Source organism: Myodes glareolus, chromosome 27, assembly GCF_982192425.1.
Source record: "Myodes glareolus chromosome 27, mMyoGla1.1, whole genome shotgun sequence".
Taxonomy (NCBI): Eukaryota; Metazoa; Chordata; class Mammalia; order Rodentia; family Cricetidae; genus Myodes; species Myodes glareolus.
In genome coordinates this window covers 2936502-2955455 of record NC_142052.1, presented here as the reverse complement: position 1 = coordinate 2955455, position 18954 = coordinate 2936502, and the positions used below count along the sequence as shown (strand labels likewise).

The following is an 18954-nucleotide window of genomic DNA, read 5'->3' as shown; positions in this document are numbered from 1 at the left end:
GATAATGACTTCCCTGGTCAAGTCTATATCAGAGCAGCAGCAGGACTGGAAGCTGCCCTCGTAACGACTCTACCCAGACACTAAAGGGGGGATTAGTCTCTCAGTGCCCGGCACAGTATCCACAGGTCACTTAGAACCTCAGCCCTCAGAACCACAGACTTAGAAGGCAAGTTTGAAGTGGCAGCCAAGCTGTGGGCTTGTAGAGCCCTCTACAGAGGAGGTGGGAGAATTCGCAGTGCCTTGGTTACGCACCCCCTGGGTCCTGCAGGCCTTGAGGCTGAGCCGCCATGAACAGAGGCCGTTGGTTCGTTGCCCTTGGGGAGCAGCCACTTTGGTCAAGCGATTTCTCTAGCTCCTCTGAACGCCTCTAGCATAATCACCGCACCTGTTGTCAACACAAAGCGATCGCTTAAACGACTCAATCAGATCGTGCCATGGGCTACCACTTCCATTTATGATGATTTATTGCCTGTTCAGCACCAACATGCCGGGGTACGTTGGACAGAAGACACGCGTTGGAACATATTTCCTTTCTGCTCTGGGGGCCCTCAGAAGAACAGCAACCGCCGGGAGGAAGGGAAAGATTATCCAAACTGCGAGGGTCAGCGGCTAAGGACAGCTAGGGAAGGAGGCTCAATTTTCCAGTTGACGAAGAACAGGCTTCTTTTACTGTGGCTGGTCCTTCAGCTGACCTAGAACACAGCAGTGTGATTAAAGAGAGGGGACTCCTGGCTTTCACAAACTCAGGAAGCTATTTGTCATGGCTCCGTGACGCAGAAAGCAGGAGTTGGGTGTTTTCAGCTTCTGTCGCGCGCTGGCCCTCCACAGGGCCCTTTAGTGGCTGGATAAATGGTTCTTGCATTGAGTCATGCTTGAGAGACACAGCTACTTACTTTTCCCATTAGCGATAACATCTGCAATTTAGGACCCGAAGTTGGCGGTTGGGGGCAAGGGTTGCTGTTTGTAACTCTTTGGTCAGTTATTTTGTGTGTGGGCGGAGATGTGGGTGTGGCGCACTGTACGCATGAATGGAAGGGTGACCCATCACCAGTGCTAGCTGAGATAGTGGGGGCCTGGATCCCACCACCCTGAGTGATGCTCTAAATGCACCATCTGAGTGATGATCTTCTTGGCGCTGATGGCCACAGAGCAGGAGTTACGCTGAGTTTAGAAACCCCCTAAATAAAACAACATGCTCTCTTTTGGGCTTAGAAATAAAACTTAGCTCAATAAAACTTAACCTCAACGTTCTCATTTTTCGTTGATGTTGGTGGTATTGTTGGTCTGTCTGTATATTTGTTTGCTTTGGTTTCTCGAGACAGGGTTTCTCTGGGTAGCCCTGGCTATCCTGGAACTCACTCCGCAGTCACTTCCTGATCAGATTCAATTCCATGCACAATCTGTTCCATACTCAGCAGCCATACTGGCCTCCTCTTCTTGTTTTTTCAGCCGGCATGTAACACAGTGGCTTTCATTAGGATGTCTCATACAAGCGTGGATAGCGTTATATCTTGATCATATTTGCTTCGGTCCACTGTCCTCCCTTCAACTCCAACCCTGTGCCCTTCCTCTTCCCAAATAGTCTCTCTTTTGCTTTTCTGTAAGATACATAGATAGATTAGACAGATATATGTTAGTTAGACTGGGTTGATTGATTGATTCTGCCTAAGAGAAAAGATGCAAAATTTGTCTTTCTCCCCCCATTACCCAATCTTGTCTCCACTCTCCCTTCTTTAGACCACTTTGTGCTCGATGATCACGTTTCTACTTTCATGTCATTTTTTTAATCTAGATTTTTGCATATGAGAGAAAATATGCAATATTTGCTTTTTCTAAGTCTAGTTTGCTATGCTTAGCATGATTTCCAATTCCATCCTTGACCCCAGAAATGACATAATTTCATCCTACTTTATGAGTGAATAAATCTCTCTCCTCACTTTCTCTTTCTCTCTCTCTCTCTCTCTCTCTCTCTCTCTCTCTCTCTCTCTCTCGCACACGCACGCACGCACGCACACACGCACACACACAAAGCATTTTTTTCTCTAACCATTCATTCACTGATAAACATCTACAGTGGCCCTTCATCTTGGCTTTTGAGTACAGCAACAAACATGGATGTGCCAGTATCTCTCGGGTGCGCTCATTGAGTTTTTTTGGGTAACCTGGGGTAGTATAGCTGGATCATTTCATAATTCCCTGCCGTTTGTAGTGTTTTGAAAAGCCTCCATACTGATTTACACATTGTTTCTACTAGTTTCAATTCCCTGGATAGTAAATAAAAGTTCCTTCCCTGACATTCTACACACACACACACACATGCATGTGCACACACACATGCACATGTAGGTATGCATACACACACACATATACACACACACTATGCACATGAGTACACATCCTTGTGAGCATTATTAATTTTTTTTGATGCTAACCATACTAACTGGGGTGAAGTAGAATCAGCATTTTCCTGACGGCCAAGGATGTAGGCTATTTTTTCGTGTACTTATTTGTAAGTTATGTTTCTCTTGAGAACCCTGTTCACCTCACTTGACTTCTTACCAGTTGGATGGATTTCCCTCTGGTGTTTGCTCCACTGCGCCCATTTGCACATTGCTGGCCTTCCTCCAGACCAGCAGGAGTCCTCACACAGCCCTTCCTGCTCCCGTGTCTTGAAGTATATTCCCGATAGTCCTCTAGCAGTTCAGAGGTTTGGGTCCTAATGTCTTCGATCCAGTTGAAGCTGAGCGTGTGAAGACAAGGCTCTCATCCGTTTGTTGAAGATGGTGTCTTTTCTCCGATGTGTATTTTTGGCATCTTTGTTAAAAAATAAAGTAGCTGGGGACTAGAGAGATGGCTCAGTGGTTAAAAGCACTGACTGCTCTTCCAGAGGACCCAGGTTTAACTCTCAGTACTCACACGCAGTAACTCCAGTTCCAGGGGACCCGACACCCATGGCAAAACACCAATGCACGTAAAATAAAAATAAACAAATTAGAGAAAAAGATACAGTAACTGTAGCTCTGTGGGCTTGTTTCCAGGTCCTCCATACTACTTCATTTGTTTATGCTCATTTTGTATCAAAATCCTGCTACTTTGTTGCCATGGCTCTGCAGTATAATTTGAAAACAAGTATTATACTTTCAGCATTATTCTTGGAGTGCAGGGTTGCTTTGGTCTTTTATGCTTCCCTGACAATTTTAGGATTTTTTTTCCTAGATCAATGAAGAATATCATTGAACTTTAATTCTGCCAATCCTTGACCTTGGGTGTCTTTCCATCTTCTAATATCTTCTTAAGTTGTGTGTGTGTGTGTGTGTTGTGTGTGTGTGTGTGTGTGTGTGTGTGTGTGTGTGTTTTAAGGTTTCATTCTAAGATTCTTTTGCCCCCTTGATTAGGCTTATTCCTTTTTCCTCCACTCTCTCCCCCTCCCCAAGACAGCATTTCTCTGTATTGCTCTGGCTGTCCTGAAACTTGCCCTGCAGACCATGCTGGCCTGAATTCATAGAGATCCACCTGTCTCTGCCTACTGAGTGCTGGGATTAAAAGCATGAACCACTGCTGCCTGGTTCCTACATATTTTTGAAACTATTATAATTTGAAACTATTAAGGATTTAAATTTTGTTTCTTGATTTTTGAGAGAGGAGCTCACACCATAGTCCAGGCTATCCAGACTCACTATGTATGCCAGGCTAGCCCCAGACTCCAAGAAATCCTGTTCTTCACCCTCCTGAGTTCTGGAATCACTACCACATGCCACGGTTCCACAGCGAATGGTGTTCCCACTGGGTTCTTTCTCAGAGAGTTCGTGTGTGTTTTGAGAAACCTCTCATTTTGCTTTGTTGATTTTAAAGCCTGCTGCTTTTATCTTCATCAGATCTGAGAAGTTTTTGGTGGAGTCTTTGAGGTCTTTTAAATACAGGATCATGTGGTCTGCAAACACTGCTAATCTGACATCCTCCCTATTTGTATCCCTGTTACTTTTTCCTGCCACTTACCTAAGATTTGGGGCACTATATTGAATAATGGTGGGAAGAATGTCACCCTCTTCTCCTTCCAGGTTCTAAAGGGGATGCTCTCAGTTTTGTCCCTTCCAGTGTGATGTTAGCTAAATGCTTGTTTCTCACAGCCTTACTCACGCTTTTACCATAAGTGCTAGTACAAACGCCACAGTAGCCTTTTAAAGCGGCATTTCTCTGCCTGAAACTCTCCAATGGCTCCCACTGCATTTAGAGTGTGACCCCCTCCTGCTGCCCTAGGTGACGTCACGTGTCCCCTCCTCTGCCTTCCGGTCTTTGTCATTCTTTGCATATACCAAACTGTGTCTGCTCAGGATCATTGCATGAAATGCCTGTGGCCCAGATAACCCCACACCTGCTTCTCCTCTGTATTCAAGTCCCTGCTTATTACCACCTTTCCCCACCTCTGCCCCTGTCTAGATGGGCACCCACACGCCACTGCCTAAACTTTATTTTTCTTCTTTGTCCCGATTCATATCAGACTTCCTATCAGTCCCTACTTGCATATTAATTTTCTTCTACCTTTTGCACTATGGTTGAAGGGCCCGTGAAGATAGAAAGAAATGCTACCATTTCAGGAGTTCATTTTCAGTGTGCAGAGCTACGTAACACAGAAGGTAGAGGCTGAATTTGTTGAATTTAAAAAGTGAAGTGAATAGAGAAGCTGGGAATTGGGTCAAGGGGTGGGGAAGAAAAGAAAGGCTTTTAGAAAGGAAGGCTGGCGGGGCAGGAGAGACGGCGCTGCACTGAAGATCACAGGCGGCTCGTCCAGAAAGCCCGGGTTCCGTTCCTAGCACGTCCGTGGAGGTGTGCAAATGCCTGTCAATCCAGTTCCGGGGAACCAGCTGCCCCCTTCAGGCTTTCTTAGGCACTACGTGAGCACATTACACAACAGGTGCGCAGGTAAAACAGGCATCCACATAAAAAGGAAAGAAAAGGGGGGAGCGGATAAGTAACAAAGTTGGCTATAAAAAAACACTCATTTTCAGGACAACCGTGCTAAGACATGGTACTGTGGTTGCACAGTCTGGCTCTAGATGAAAGGCTTGGCTTCCACTGCCTGTCTTCTGCTTTAAACATGCCAACAATATTTAAAAGAGGGGCACGCCCTTTGTCTTCTCTTGTCATACTGGCAGAGAATCACCCGTTGCCCCTAGAAGTTACTTCGTCTTGCTCCTGAATTCTATCCATGAGCCATCCACTGAGGAGCCAAAAGCCTCGTAAGGCAGAGTATTTGATGAACCCTGAAGGTGGGGGTAAATTTAGTCAGAGGTGGGTGTATGTTTTGTGACTCACTTCTACCCCCATCTTTGGCAGGATGCAGCAATGACTGGTTACCATCAGTCCTTGCACCCCAAAGCAAGGTACCTGTGGCTAATAATTTTCAGCTCTCTGTCACCTCGAATAGAGCTGTATTTCTGTGGTAGAGAACATGATACTTGAAAGGTTTTGAGATTAAAAGTACCTTTTAGGGACTGACGTAAAACCCCTTTAATTCAGAGTCTGCTGACTCTGAAAACTCAGAATTTATCGTCAGTTTCCATGGGCTGAAACTTACATTGGTCTGTGGTGAGCAACTCGGAAGGAAGTTACTAAGCCACATAGCGGGAGAAACATTGGCAAAGGGGCAGCCTGAGTCCTTCGCCTGACTTCATACAGGTTTTCAGAGCTGTCGCTTTTCCCATTTTTAAAAATTGAGGTGCAATCCACATTTAATGAAATTGACTCTTTTCGTGCCTATCTGTGAGGTATTTTTTCAAAACTACACACAATTATATTATCACAACTGTAATCCCAGCACTTAGGCAGAGGCAGGAGGATCAAGAAGTCAATGTCATCCTCAGTTATGGGCAAGTTCAAGGACACGCTGAGTTATGTGAGACTTACCTCAGAAACAACAGTAAGCAATGAACAGCCATTGCAATTGTGAACACTCAGCTACCAGATCTGCATGACTGTACCAGTCTGTATGATTGTGCCAGATCTATATGACTGTATCGAGTCTGTAAAGAATGGACCCATCAACAGTGTCAGGCTTGGGTCGGGGAGGACTAGGGAGCCCTGCCCAACTGCTGAGGTATTTCCTGCTGACAGATTCAGGGAAAGAGGAAGTCATTGACTTCACATTGTATCCACCAGTGACCCCGCTGGACTCTAAGGGCTAGTTCGCAGGCAGTGATCACACAGATCCTCCTGTTTAGATTGAACAGGTCATCAGACAAAACCAAGCATCATAAGTGAGGGTGGGAAGGGATGGGAGGAGGGGTTGATGGAAGTGAGAAGGGGAGGAAAGGGTGGGGAGGAAATGTAACGTTTTTGCGTTATAGACCTGTAAGAAACAGTCAAAGACGTAACAGTTAGTAATAAAGTTAAAGCAACAAAATAACCAGCATCACGGTCATGATCCAGATGCAGACCAGTCCCACAGACCCTAACGTCACCCTGGTCCCATAGCTAAGCTCCTCCCATACGCAACTCCAGGAAACTGTCACTGAGTTTGCCCGTTGGAGAATGCCAAATAAATGTCAGTTGTATACTCCGTCACCTTCTGAATCAGGCGCTGTGATTCGTTTAACGCGAAGCATCTGAGATCTGCTTGTGTTTGGGGTAGACGGCTAATGTGCTTCGTTTCATAGCTGAGTAACAGCCCACCATGTTCATCCATTCCCACCTGATGGGCATCTGGGCTGTTTCACTGCTGGTAAAACCCACCATAAAAATATAAGTCTCCATAAAAACCCACACAAAGGCATGTATGCGAATATAAGTTCTTAGCATACTGAGACAAGTCCGTTGGATGACAAACAAATGTTTAATTTTTTAGGAAACTGCTTTCTTAAGTAGCTATTCATTTTCATACGCAGTGTGGGAAGGTTGAGCAGCCATGGTCTCAGTTACCAGTACTGTTGATTAGTTCCAGCCATCATGTTGGGACACAAGCACCTCTCCTTAAAGTCCCAACTGAATGGCATTGGCCACCTTTTCATATGCTCATCTGATACCCATACATCATCTTGATAAGGGGTCAATTCTTACCTTTGCCTCACTTTAAAAAACTAGGTTTGAACTATCAATCTGATAGCAAGTCCATGTATGTGTGAGCATCACGGTCCATGTGTGTGTGAGCATCACGGTCTATGTGTGTGTGAGCATCACGGTCCATAGGCCTCACTCCATTTGATCCTCACAATCTGGGAGGGAAGTAAAATAGGTTTCAGTTCTTGTTGCCCGGAGAAACAGAGGCTGAGAATAGTGAGGTGGCTTGCCAAGTTCACACCACGAGGCAGAACTGGAGCCAGAAACAAGGCTTCCAAGTTCACACTCTCCACGGTTGCTGACTTAACTCCTCTCTACCTTCCCTGCCATAGGGCAGCTTTGCCAACTAACTCCCAACCCCAGCGAGTCTGACCCATGCTTCACCTGCCTTCTTCGGGACCCAGCTCCCAGTGAGTGCTTAGGAGACGGTCTATTCACGAGCGGTCCCCCTGGCTTTCCTACTACCACAGAGACTTTTTTTTTAAGACAGAGTCTTTCTTTGTACTCTATGCTGGTACAGAACTGGATTCAAACTTACTGCGGTTTTCTCCCTCAGCCTCCCAAGCCCTAAGTGGCATAAGCCACTCCACCTGGCGATTAGGGTTTGATTTCTTTGTTGTTGTTATTGGTGGTAGTGGTGGGTTGGGTTGCTTGCTTTTGCATTTTAAGCAGCATTGGAAGACAGTATCTCTTCCTGAACTGTTTTTGCTGTTTAGGGAGATTAGAGTAGAAGGGTTTGGCTGTGGGATCTGGGTTATAGAGCCCTTTGCTTCATTCTCACTTACTAGCTTAGTGGTCCTGGCAAATTTCTTTATTGATTTAGGCTCTGGTTCTCTAACCACTGGGTGGGGAGAGCAGCACCTTTGTTCTCAGAGCTAACGCGACGATTGCAAGGTAACATCCATGATGCCCACAGCCACGTACCAACTCCCAGAAAGCATCCGCTGGGCAGTAGCTCTATCCTTAAGTGCCCGGACCCACCCTGGAGACTACCTTTCTGTTCCGGAGGAGCTCATGTGGTGTGTGAGTGACCCGGTAAAGCTTCCACAAGTAAGTGTAGCCATGCTAGAAATAAAAATATTACAACACTCGGTTCACACTTCCAGTAGTGAAGGCCGTAACAACAGCTCCCTATCGGAAACAGTGCTTTACAAAGAGTAGAAATAGGGCTGGAGAGATGGCTCAGCGGTTAAGAGAACTGCCTGCTCCTTCAGAGGTCCTGAGTTCAATTCCCGGCAACCACATGCATGATGGCTCACAACCATCTGAAATGAGATCTGATGCCCTCTTCTGGCGTGCAGGCAGACACACAGACAGAATATTGTATACATAATAAATAAATATTTAAAAAATAAAGAGTAGAAATACAACAGAATAATTTATTTGTTCAGAAAATACTAACATACATATTTCCTATTTATATTTTGTTACAAAAAGTGATGGTTTAACCGACCCAAATCAACCTGCATGGTTTAAGCACCATCCTTGCAAAGCTTTTCTTAACCAATTGGCTTTGCTTTGCTGATCTTAATTACATTTCTATTTTTCTCCAATATTCTAAATTAGAAGCAAACAGGTCCCAGCATAGCCACCTCTGTTCTCTAACGCTAACCGCCTGTCGAGGAGAGCAGGAAGTAGTACCAAATCCACGCATGACTCTGCAGGACAGTTTTAGCCAGTAAAAGAATGTGTGGGTCAAATTCAGTGTTTCTAATATCAACTATGAGTATTTTCAACTCCATCCTAGCCCAAGAAGTAGCAGTAAGCATATTTTTAAACATATAGCATTATCCCTGCCTCTAAAAGATCTGTTGTTCTCTGTTGAGCCCCCCTCTCATATTCCCAGCATTTTCACAGCTCAAAGCTCCAACCCTAATGACTGTCTGAGTCCAGTGTTCAGATAAATGACATTTCAGAGTCCGCATTAGGAAAAGCAATAGATCTGCTTCTGACGGCCACTTCAGACGGAGTCCGTTCATCGCTCCAGAAGCACAGGCGGGTCCCCATTTCTCAGTAAGAACCAGAGACAGCAAAGGCGTCGAGCAGCCGTGTTTAATGGTCGGGAAGCCATTCGGCATCCTTCTCCATTACCCACGGCCGTGCAGCCTTCGGCAAGCCTCTCAGCCTTCATTTCTCAGTTTCCTTCCCTGTAGAACGTGTCCGTTTGTACGTGTGCTGTGAGTTCAGCTCATGGTGCCCGGCGCTCAGTTAGGGTGCCTCCGCCAGAGCTGTAGAACGTGTCCGTTTGTATGTGTCCGTTTGTATGTCAGCTCAAGGTGTCCGGCACTCAGTTAGGGTGCCTCCGCCAGAGCTCCTGTAGATCTTAGGAGTAGTACCAACAGCAGCCAGGCTGCTATTCTCTCCTTGAGCTGGGTACCAAATAGCAACCAAGAATCCAGCCATTCAGAGGCTGGCCAACCCTGAGGCCAAGCTGGAAGCTCCGAGGCCGTCTGTGCTAGATGACGGGCTCTCTTTCTCCTACCACAATATCTGAGTCCCTTTTGAGAGGCCCCCCAGCTTAGGCCTCAGCAAAGGTTCCCATCAGCTCTTCCTCGACTTCTAGTCAAATTCTCTACCACCAAGACATAGCTCCAGCTCTCTTCCTTCTTCCAGCTTGTGTGCTCCTCACTGTAGAGATATTTCCCTGCAGATGAGCGCCGTCTAGGAGAACAGATGATTGTTTACTACAACAGGCAGTATATTCCGAGCAGATCAGATCCTGGGCTACTACAGTTTGGGTGATATTTCGTAAGACAAGGTGTTGAAATACAGTTCCCAGGTACACAAGGTTTACAAGGGGGTTGTCGTATGTATGCATTCCTATGGAGATCACAAGGCAGCTTTGTGAAGTTGGTTCTTTACGTGGTTTCTAAGCATCGAACTTGGGTCTCTGGGTCTACACAGCTCCAAACGCCTTTCCCTGTCTGATCACCTCACCAACCCGTGGAGATTTTTCTTAATGTCAGCATATAAAGTGAAACTTAATTTCTTAATATTGCTGAGCTCCTACAAAGTAATTCAAGAGATCACATATCTTTTAACTCAAAAATAACCATGTGTGCATAATCTGTGCTGTGTGTAAAATATCTACTTAGATATTGATCCGTTTGTGTTCTACAAGAGATGGGAACTCAATCGAGCCGACAGCAGGAAGGGTGAGGAATGTGATCCTAGCCTAACAAGAGGACCTGTTTCTCTCGCCACGTAGTGTAAAGGCCTTTGGGGTCTGTTTTATCTGTGGCTCTTCAGGACACTCCACAGCACAGTGGTCAGTGGCTGCAGGGACGGAGCCTTTCAAGCCGTTGGGAAGATTAACAGAAAAGAACATTTCTAAAATCTCAAGGGAACGCACTCTGCCCTGGGAACCAGAGCTTCTGCCTGCCTGCTCCTTAGGCACCACGAGAGGGAGACCTGTCCCCAGCTCTCGGTGGCTTGCTCCCTCGTCGCTCACCACTCTCTCTCCCCCAGACCTGTTTTCTGCCTGACATTGCCCGTTCTCCACCATCTTCACTCTCAAAACAGGTCCACGCCACAGACACAAATGCACCCGTGACAGTATATCCTTTAAGTGTGGCCCTTTTGCCCTCAAGTGTTTCTTCAGGTAGGATTTGGTTTCAGGCCGTCTATTTCTCTTTCATTCCCTTACTAAATATTCATCAAGCCCTCATTATTTGGGCCAAGCACTGTGCTGGTTTTTAAGCCCACTGTGACTAACAAGATCAGTGTGGTCACTGTCTTCATGAAACGTATTTGAGATTGACGTCAGTCAAGTAAATAGCAAACGTAGATAAATACTGTGAGAATATAAAACCGGATGCTGTTGAAGAGGCATGCTTACTATACACTGGAGCACCCTGAAGGGTAGAGGAGAACCCTTCAGTGCAAGCAGCTCGGAGGAGAGCCTTCTACAGCAGGCTGGGCAGCTGACAAGAGCACCCCCCCACACACAATGAGCTAACTGCGTTTGAGGAACTAAGCAGAGAGCATTTTGTTTGGGTGGGTAGGTGAATGGGGATGAAAATTTAAGCAAGAATCGGCACAATCCAACTTGTTTATCAAAGTTGTTGTCATAGATGTTATAAGGAGAGCCACTGGACATGCTCAAGCACAGAAACGAAGAGAAGAATGGCTTATAGCAATGGCCCAGAGGGTGTAGGAGTCTACTCTGTGTGCTGTGAATATGCTTTATTACCATTGGTTAATAAGGAAGCTGCTTTGGCCTGTGGCAGGGCAGAATATAGCAAGGCAGGAAATCTAAGCAGAGATAGAGGAGGAAAGAAGGCGGAGTCAGACAGATGCCATGTAGCCAAAGGAGAAATAGGCCAGTAAACCACAAGCCTCGTGGTAAAAATATAAAATAATAGAAATGGGTTAATTTACGATGTAAGAGTTAGTTAATAAGAAGCCTGAATAGGTCAAACAGTGTTGTAATTAGTATAGTTTCTGTGTGATAATTCGGGTCTCAGCAGCTGGAAAACAAAAAAGCATTTACATAATGGTGCCCAACGTAGGGCGCCAAATTATAGTCGTATCAAAGAGTTTCCCAATAGCCTGGAGTGGAGTGTAGCAAAGGTTTATTTATTTAGGAATAAACTCACAGTAAGGGTAGCGATCTGCAGTCCTCTGGGAACCAGGAGCCAAATCCAGCAGGAAAAAGGGGCTGTGCATGCTTTACTTCTGCACTTAGAGTACATGAGACCACTCCCAAAGTGGGCCGGTAGCTTAAAGGTCACTAGCTGCAGGAGTTCCCACAACACTCAGGTAGCGTGAATTTCTGCAGTTCCTTTGTCTAAAACAATGTCCCCTGCTCAAGGCCTGAAACCAAACCGGCTTCCTCAGGGCAAGACAGTGCTTCGTTAGCACAGGTGGTTGGTAGAGGCTCACCATTTATAACATGTCTCTGAACAGGGCTGAAATTGAATACATTTTTAGAATGTAGAACTTCTTCTTCTTCTTCTTCTTCTTCTTCTTCTTCTTCTTCTTCTTCTTCTTCTTCTTCTTCTTCTTCTTCTTCTTCTTCTCCTTCTCCTCCTCCTCCTTCTCCTTCTTCTCTTCTTCTCCTTCTTCTCCTTCTCCTTCTCTTCCTTCTCCTCCTCCTCCTTCTTCTTCTTCTCTTTGGTTTTTCGAGACAGGGTTTTTCTGTGACTTTGGAGCCTGTCCTGGAACTAGCTCTTGTAGACCAGACTGGCTTCGAACTCACAGAGATCCGCCTGCCTCTGCCTCCTGAGTACTGGGATTAAAGGCGTGTGCCACCACAGCCTGGCCCTAGAATGTAGAACTTCTATAGTCTCCCCATGGGAATATGGCCACAGGTGGCCTCCTTTTAAATGTGACTATCTTGATCTTCCTATATTAGCTGCATCCTTCTAGACACTGCCCCTTCTCTGAATTACATTAGTAAAAGAGAAGGTGAAGTCGCTAGAGCCAATTTGTATACAAAGATGGGACTAATAAAACAGATGCACTGGATTTGTGAGATCAGAAAAAGGAAGCGATCCAGCGTGACATCCACCATCTACCCTGGAGAGACGGTGGAGGGAAGGTTTCCAGTTTTTTAGTTATTGCAGATGGCAATACATTTTTCAGGGAGAGCTATCAAGAAGGCAGATGGTTGACATGGCACAGAGTCATTGGGTAGAATACAGCCCAGCAGGAACATTGGGAGCTTTGTATACAAGCTTGACAAATCGAAGAGAATGCCCCAGAGAGACTGTGGGGGGGGTGGGGAACTACCTAAGACTAAAGCCCTAATAAGGTCGTGGAAGAGGATTCGGGTGAGGAGCAGGAGACTAGGGTGCCATGAAGTTATGAGTTCAGTTTGCTTATGGAAATACTTGTCTGTGTGAGAATGTGGTATAGGAAGGTGGATACACAGAGGTGTCCTCTGGATTTGACACACAAAAAAAGTATCACTGAGTTGGGCAGGGTATGAGAGGAAACACAAATAAAGCGAATTTGATTCTAGCCACTGCACCTGGGACATTGTTTGGACAGAGCAGCTGCAAAAATCCCAGTAGGCCAGGTTTCAACTTTGCAGGATGCACCCAGTTAGAGCTCCTGTTAGAAAACCTCAGAGAAGATGCTGAGGAGACATCTTCCTCAACCACCCTAACCTGTGCCGGGCCCATGATCACGCACCCTAACCTGTGCCGGGCCCGTGATCACGCACCCTAGCTTATTCTTGGGTCCTTGATCACACATTTCAATTTTCAGGCCCATGATCACACACTTTTGCCTGTGCTGGGCCCAGGACCACACACCTTAGCCTGTGCCCAGGTCCATGATCACACACCTTAGCCCATTCCTAGGTACAAGAAAGAAAGAAAGAAAAAAAAAAAGAATGAAGTTGGGAAAACAAAAACACATGACCTAAAGAAATCAGTGCAGGGAATCAGAAATTAGGAATCAAATTACTGAATTTGAATAATTCTTTCATTGTACATCACAATGTCATGAGCTCTAGACTTTGAAAGATTAGAGAAGGGGTCTCCCCGTCCCTAACCTTCTCACCCTGCTACTGAGGTGCCTTATGGAGCTCCACACGCTCATGCCTCTGTGGGTACTACGTGTCCAGAGCTGAACTATAGAGCTCCTTACACATATAAAGATTTAAGCTTCTGAAATATTTTTACTTTATACACCATTAATTTTAATTTCTAATTAATATTCTTAATAAGTAGTAGCTTAGGATGCAAAAACTAAGCGTTCTCCTTCAGTTTTTAATCACTTGATAAAATTTCTTGAAAAATCTTTTTATAGTAAGATTTGTATTTGTAGATAAACCCATCCTTAGCTTTTCATAGGGAGAGTTCCTGAAGACAGGAAAGAGTAGAAGGAGAAAGACTAAGGCTTCAGAAATGATTCCAGACCCACTAACGACAGCAGCTTACATGTGTAGATTAATACTTTTCGCGATCCAAAGAGAACCCTCCTGTTCAATGCCGCACTATTCTCAGTCAGTAAAAAGAGTAAAGATGCCCAAAATGGTGGTCATTCTATAATTTTGTCCAAGCTACTTAACCTTCTATCTGCTTCAATTCCTTCTTCAGGAAATGGTATAAGTAATGTCAGCCTCTCCCTGTGTCTCAGGAGAAATTTAAGGTCAGCTAATTGATGCTATCACATGTGATTTAATGGTGGGGAAAGGGCTGCTAACATACAATCACTGCCATGATCCTGGTCAGAAATGGCTATTCACAAACTACGAAGGTCTTTAAATGATGTGTTTAGCTGCTTAAGGCAATATTTTCCCGTCTTGACTAATTACCACTTTCTGTCATATATTACTGTGATTTTTAGCGCTAGCCCACAGCTGGACATGTCCCTGTTTTCACTGAACACATCCATGATTTATGATGTGAAAATACAGAGAGAAGGAAGATTATTAACACTGTGCCCAAAATAACCTGTTCAGATTTCACATCAAAGGAGAATCTTTTTACAGCTAATTTCGTATTTTAAAGGTGGCCAGAACTGTTGGGGGAAAATATCATTTTTCCTCCTCATGTAAGTCACTATTGGAAATGTTCTGTAAAAGTTTTTCAACTTTTAAAACAAAGCAGAGTCCTGGTATATGTGGACTGGATACACACAAGGTCACCTTTGACCCCTGTTACAGAGATCAGAATGGAATAACATCCTCAAGGCTGGTTGAGGGGAGGGCTCTTAGCTACTAGTGGAGAAGGATCACCAGCTACCCAGAATTCAGTATGAATGTGGCTTCAATGTTCCTCCCACTCATATGTCAATTCCTTGGAGAAAATTTCATCCCAGAACGGTATTGCAAAACTTAGGGCTTTTCAAAGGTCATGAGACATATCGCTCACAAATATCAAGGTTCCCATATTGGATTTCCCTGCATTATTTTTGCCTTAGGGTAAAGAAATTCGGGGTAAATGTTATTGTTTGTGGTCATAACTAACTCATCTTTGATTTCTCACACATCTGTTCCCCACTTGACTTCTGACCAGTGTTCTAAGTCATTTCATATATATATGTGTTGTTTTGTTAAGTTGTTTTAAATATGTTTTGGAAATAAACACAGTAGATCCTCAATAGATGTTGAAACTAGGATTTCTAGAAACAATTCCTTTTATCTTAGTCTAGGAGTTATCCATCTTAAAACTACCAAAAAGAAAAAAGAAAGGAAGGAAGGGAGACATACAACACAGAGAGAGGTGGTGAGGAAGGAAGGAAGGAAGGAAGGAAGGAAGGAAGGAAGGAAGGAAGGAAGGAAGGAAGGAAGAAAGAAAGGAAGGAAGGAAGGAAGGAGAAAGAAAAAAGGAAAAATCAAAGACAATGATTTTCTTTTTCAGGCAAAAGAGCAATGATAGTTTTCAGATGAATCAATCCAAAATCCCAAAATTATCAGGCAATAGCTGAGAACTATGATTTGAGCGACACCTAATGGTGGAGAAAAATCACTCGCCAGACTCTTAAATCCTGGCTTTTAACCATCTCCCTCAGAATCCCTGGGTGCTGCTAAAAACAAAAGAAGCTACTTCGCCCCTGCTGGCCAGGGCCACTGGGCGATGTGTAGTTTCCTTCCTAACTACCGTGGAGCTGAGACATTGGTTATTGTCAAGTCGGTGTCCCTGAGAGTTGACACCGAATTAGCCCAGACCGAGGCGAAGGGATTAGGCCCGAGCTGTGCCTTGAACCCTGTGCACCGATGCAGGCCGGGGTCGGGTGGGTGGGGAGCAGAATCCCTGGGCGCGGCTGGCTGCCCCCTTGGCAGTGACGGGTGCTAGCGGGGGGACCCCTGAGAACAGCCCCCAGGCTGCCAGCCCTGGTCTCGGGGAAAGGGGGTGGGGAGCTGGAGCAGGGGCCGTGGCGCGCCCTAACGCTGTGCTTCATGTCCGCAGACGAACCCCACGCCTGGAGTGCTGCCGCTGCCGCCGCCCCAGGCCTGCCGGAAGTAGGCGTCTCCCTCGAAGACATCCTCTCTCCATTCTCTCCATCACATCCAGCCCCACCCTCCGACCCTTCCCCCCAGAGAGGCCCAGCCCCGACTTGGGATAGCCAAAGGGAACGCGACGTTAGGAAACCAAAGGAGCTTGCGGCCGGCGGCCAGAAGAAGCAGCGCCTGGGGGAGCAGAGGGAGCGCTCGGCGAGCCCGCAGCGCAGCAGCGCGCGCCCGAGGCTGGAGGAGGCGCCCGGCGGCCAGGGGAGGCCCGAGGCCGGCAGGCCCGCCTCGGAGGCGGCCGACGGGAAGGAGGCGCTGCGGGGCCGGCGCGAGGGCCCCGGGGCCGAGGCCAAGGGGGGCGTGCGCCCGGGCTCCCGCCCCGTACCACGGCCCCCGACGGGCGGCCCGGCGCGCAAGGCGGTGGCGATGGCGCCGGGGCCCTGGAAGGTGCCGGGCTCCGACAAGCTGCCGGGCGCCCTGCAGCCCGGCGCCTCGGCCGCGGGCAGATGAGGGGGCCCCCAGGCGCCTCCACGCAGGCCGCTCTTCCCGGCTTCTGTCTCACGGCGTTTTAATTTATTTTCACTGTCACACGCAGAGATCCACGCGAGACGCCGAAGCCCGGGAGCAAAGGTGGGCCGTGCGACGCGCGTGGGCGGCACGGCGAGGGGTGCGCGCAGACCTAAACTGATCCTAAAGCCCCCCACCCCTGATTCCATGGTGGGAGCTTTGGCAGCTACGGAAGAACCAAAATCACGCCAACATCACAGAGAGACAGTGCAGTGTAGCTTTAGTTTCAAAAGAGAAAAAGAAGTCCCCCCCACTGCATGAAGGTTTCGGATGTCATCCAAACTTTATATCAAGAAACTGGACAAGTTCAGAGCAATCACAAACTGGAATATCGCCTTAAAAAAAATAATCAAACTGCACGGAGCAAGTGGAAACTGAGACAAGATTATATCTTTTAATTGATCTAAAGTGATGTAAATAAGTCGTTCTTGACCTATCTAGACAGGGGTTAAAGGGTTTCTTTGAAACACTCAGAACTGTTCGCCCATGACGTTTCCATGGCTCACCCCCGGCATTCACCAACGGTATTAGCGCACCGTTCCCTGCCTACTGCGGGATGTTAGATACCTAGTGAATTCACTGGTGTGATGCCGTTTTTACTGCCATTTCTTGATCAAGTCGCATTTCTGTACATTTTCAGTGGTAGGGAAAAATAAAGGTTTCAAAAATTGTATCCTAGGGAGCAGTTTGCCGTAAGTCAGAATTTTCAGGTAAGCTCGTAGGTCTTAATTGGTTTTCCTCTAAAATAGGAGTTTTATAAGCAGAAGACCACAATCTGTCTAATCGAGATTGGCAGCGCTGCATTTCCTTCCTGAAGAGGCTTTCCTGCCATGCCAGACGCAGAGAGATGGGTAGTTGCTTTGTTAGCAATGTTCTATTTTACCTACTTTATTGTCTTATTTTAAGACTTCTTCATTACTCCATTGGCACTTTTGACAAAGCATTTGTCCTATATTTCTCAAATTAGAATGATTCTCTACTATTAAAAGCGTTATGATAACTAATTTATTGATAACTAATTTATTTTCATTAAAGAACATGAGTCCTTTGGCATTCCTTTCTGTTTATCTTTCCTTCTTTGCTCTCCCTTTTGCTTGCATTTGGTTTGCTTTCGCCTTGTCTAACATTTTCTACTACACTAACCGCCCTGTACGATCCTTTATGTGCCCTGGTGCCCCCGCAGGAAAACCCTCAAACATTAGTTATCCATTGGCACTTACAGTAGCTGTGCATATTAAGAGGCAGAATGTCTGAAGACAATTTGCCATGGATATGCTTTGTTTGAGTGAGGCTTCAACCCTTCCCATAGTCTGCCCCTTTCACAAGTTCCAAAGTCAGTAAGATTCCTTGTCCCTCTGTACTGGTAGTCAAGTAGGAAAAGGGGAGATCAGCTCCATCCCACCCAGCCACTCAGAAAAGCTGTACCACGGGAGTGAGTCTCCCTTCTCTTTGCCACCTGAGCATGACGGAGTTTAATTCCCAGCAGACAAAAGGATGGTGTTTGACAAGCTAATAAGGTCAAAAGCCTCGTGTGAAGGGTCTTGCAGCTTGTAAACATAATGTCCAAAATGCAACCCATTCATCATCAACAAAAGCACAAACACATGTAGTGGTTTCTACTTTGGGTTCAATCTCAATTCGTCTTTCTCCCCTGGCCTAGAAATCCAGTATAGTTTGCCATTAATTTATTGAATCTGGTTTCGGACAATGCTTCTGTAGTGTAGCTGCACGTCCTGGTACTGTATCTTCTGACCTTTATTTTCCACGTCTCAAAAGGAAAAAACAGCGGAGGTTACGCTTGCATAGACTCTGGTTCGCACAGTTCATAGCTACGTCTTGTGCAGCAATCGCTTTATGCGGCTGTGATCCACAGCCGGTGAAGACAGCACATCATCTAAATCTCATTCCCAATAATCCTTCTGTGTAGTGTTAGCTGTGAATCTACCCTGTACAGCTGTATCTCTATAAATATAATTCCATGTATTAATAGTCACAGAAAGACTGTAAGTGAGCAACTATTTTTATGAAACGCACCACTATGGATAAATTAACTTTTACAGAAATCTTGTTTACTGTATGATATTCTAAAACACTGTCAAATAAAATATATATCCAAAAAAACTTTTCTTTTTCCAACTATATAAACTGTGTGTTAATTTGAATCCAGTAAGGACCAGAGGTTTTATTTTTTTTGTTTGTTTGTTTCGGCTTTTCAAAATAGGGGTTCTCTGTTGTTCTGGCCTCAAACTCAGAGACCCACCGGCATCTACCTCCCAAGTGCTGGGATTAAAAGTATGTACCACCATCCTCCCCTCCTTTTTTTTTTTCTTTTTAAAGCTGCATTTTTTCCCTCTAGGTTTCTGAGGTATAAAAAAATGTTAATTCCCCAAATCAAACTTCTTTTGAGACCTCGTATGGATGCAGTGGCA

The 18954-nt window shown here is 45.8% G+C and overlaps 1 protein-coding gene across 8 annotated transcripts in view; it reads left to right on the top strand.

The window, feature by feature from the left end:
• The window catches only part of Magi2 (membrane associated guanylate kinase, WW and PDZ domain containing 2), a 1336576-nt gene extending 1317988 nt beyond the window's left edge, over positions 1 to 18588 (top strand). For 5 of the 8 annotated variants that reach the window (XM_085684178.2, XM_085684177.2, XM_085684176.2 and 2 more), the window contains one exon: positions 15918 to 18588. In XM_085684178.2, the coding sequence (XP_085540304.2) occupies positions 15918 to 16468 (551 nt within the window). In that variant the 3' untranslated portion in view covers positions 16469 to 18588. The remainder of the gene's footprint in view (positions 1 to 15917) is intronic. The other 3 variants (XM_048433537.3, XM_048433536.3, XM_085684179.2) reach the window with 1 other exon arrangement.
• The last annotated feature ends 366 nt before the right edge of the window (positions 18589 to 18954 follow it).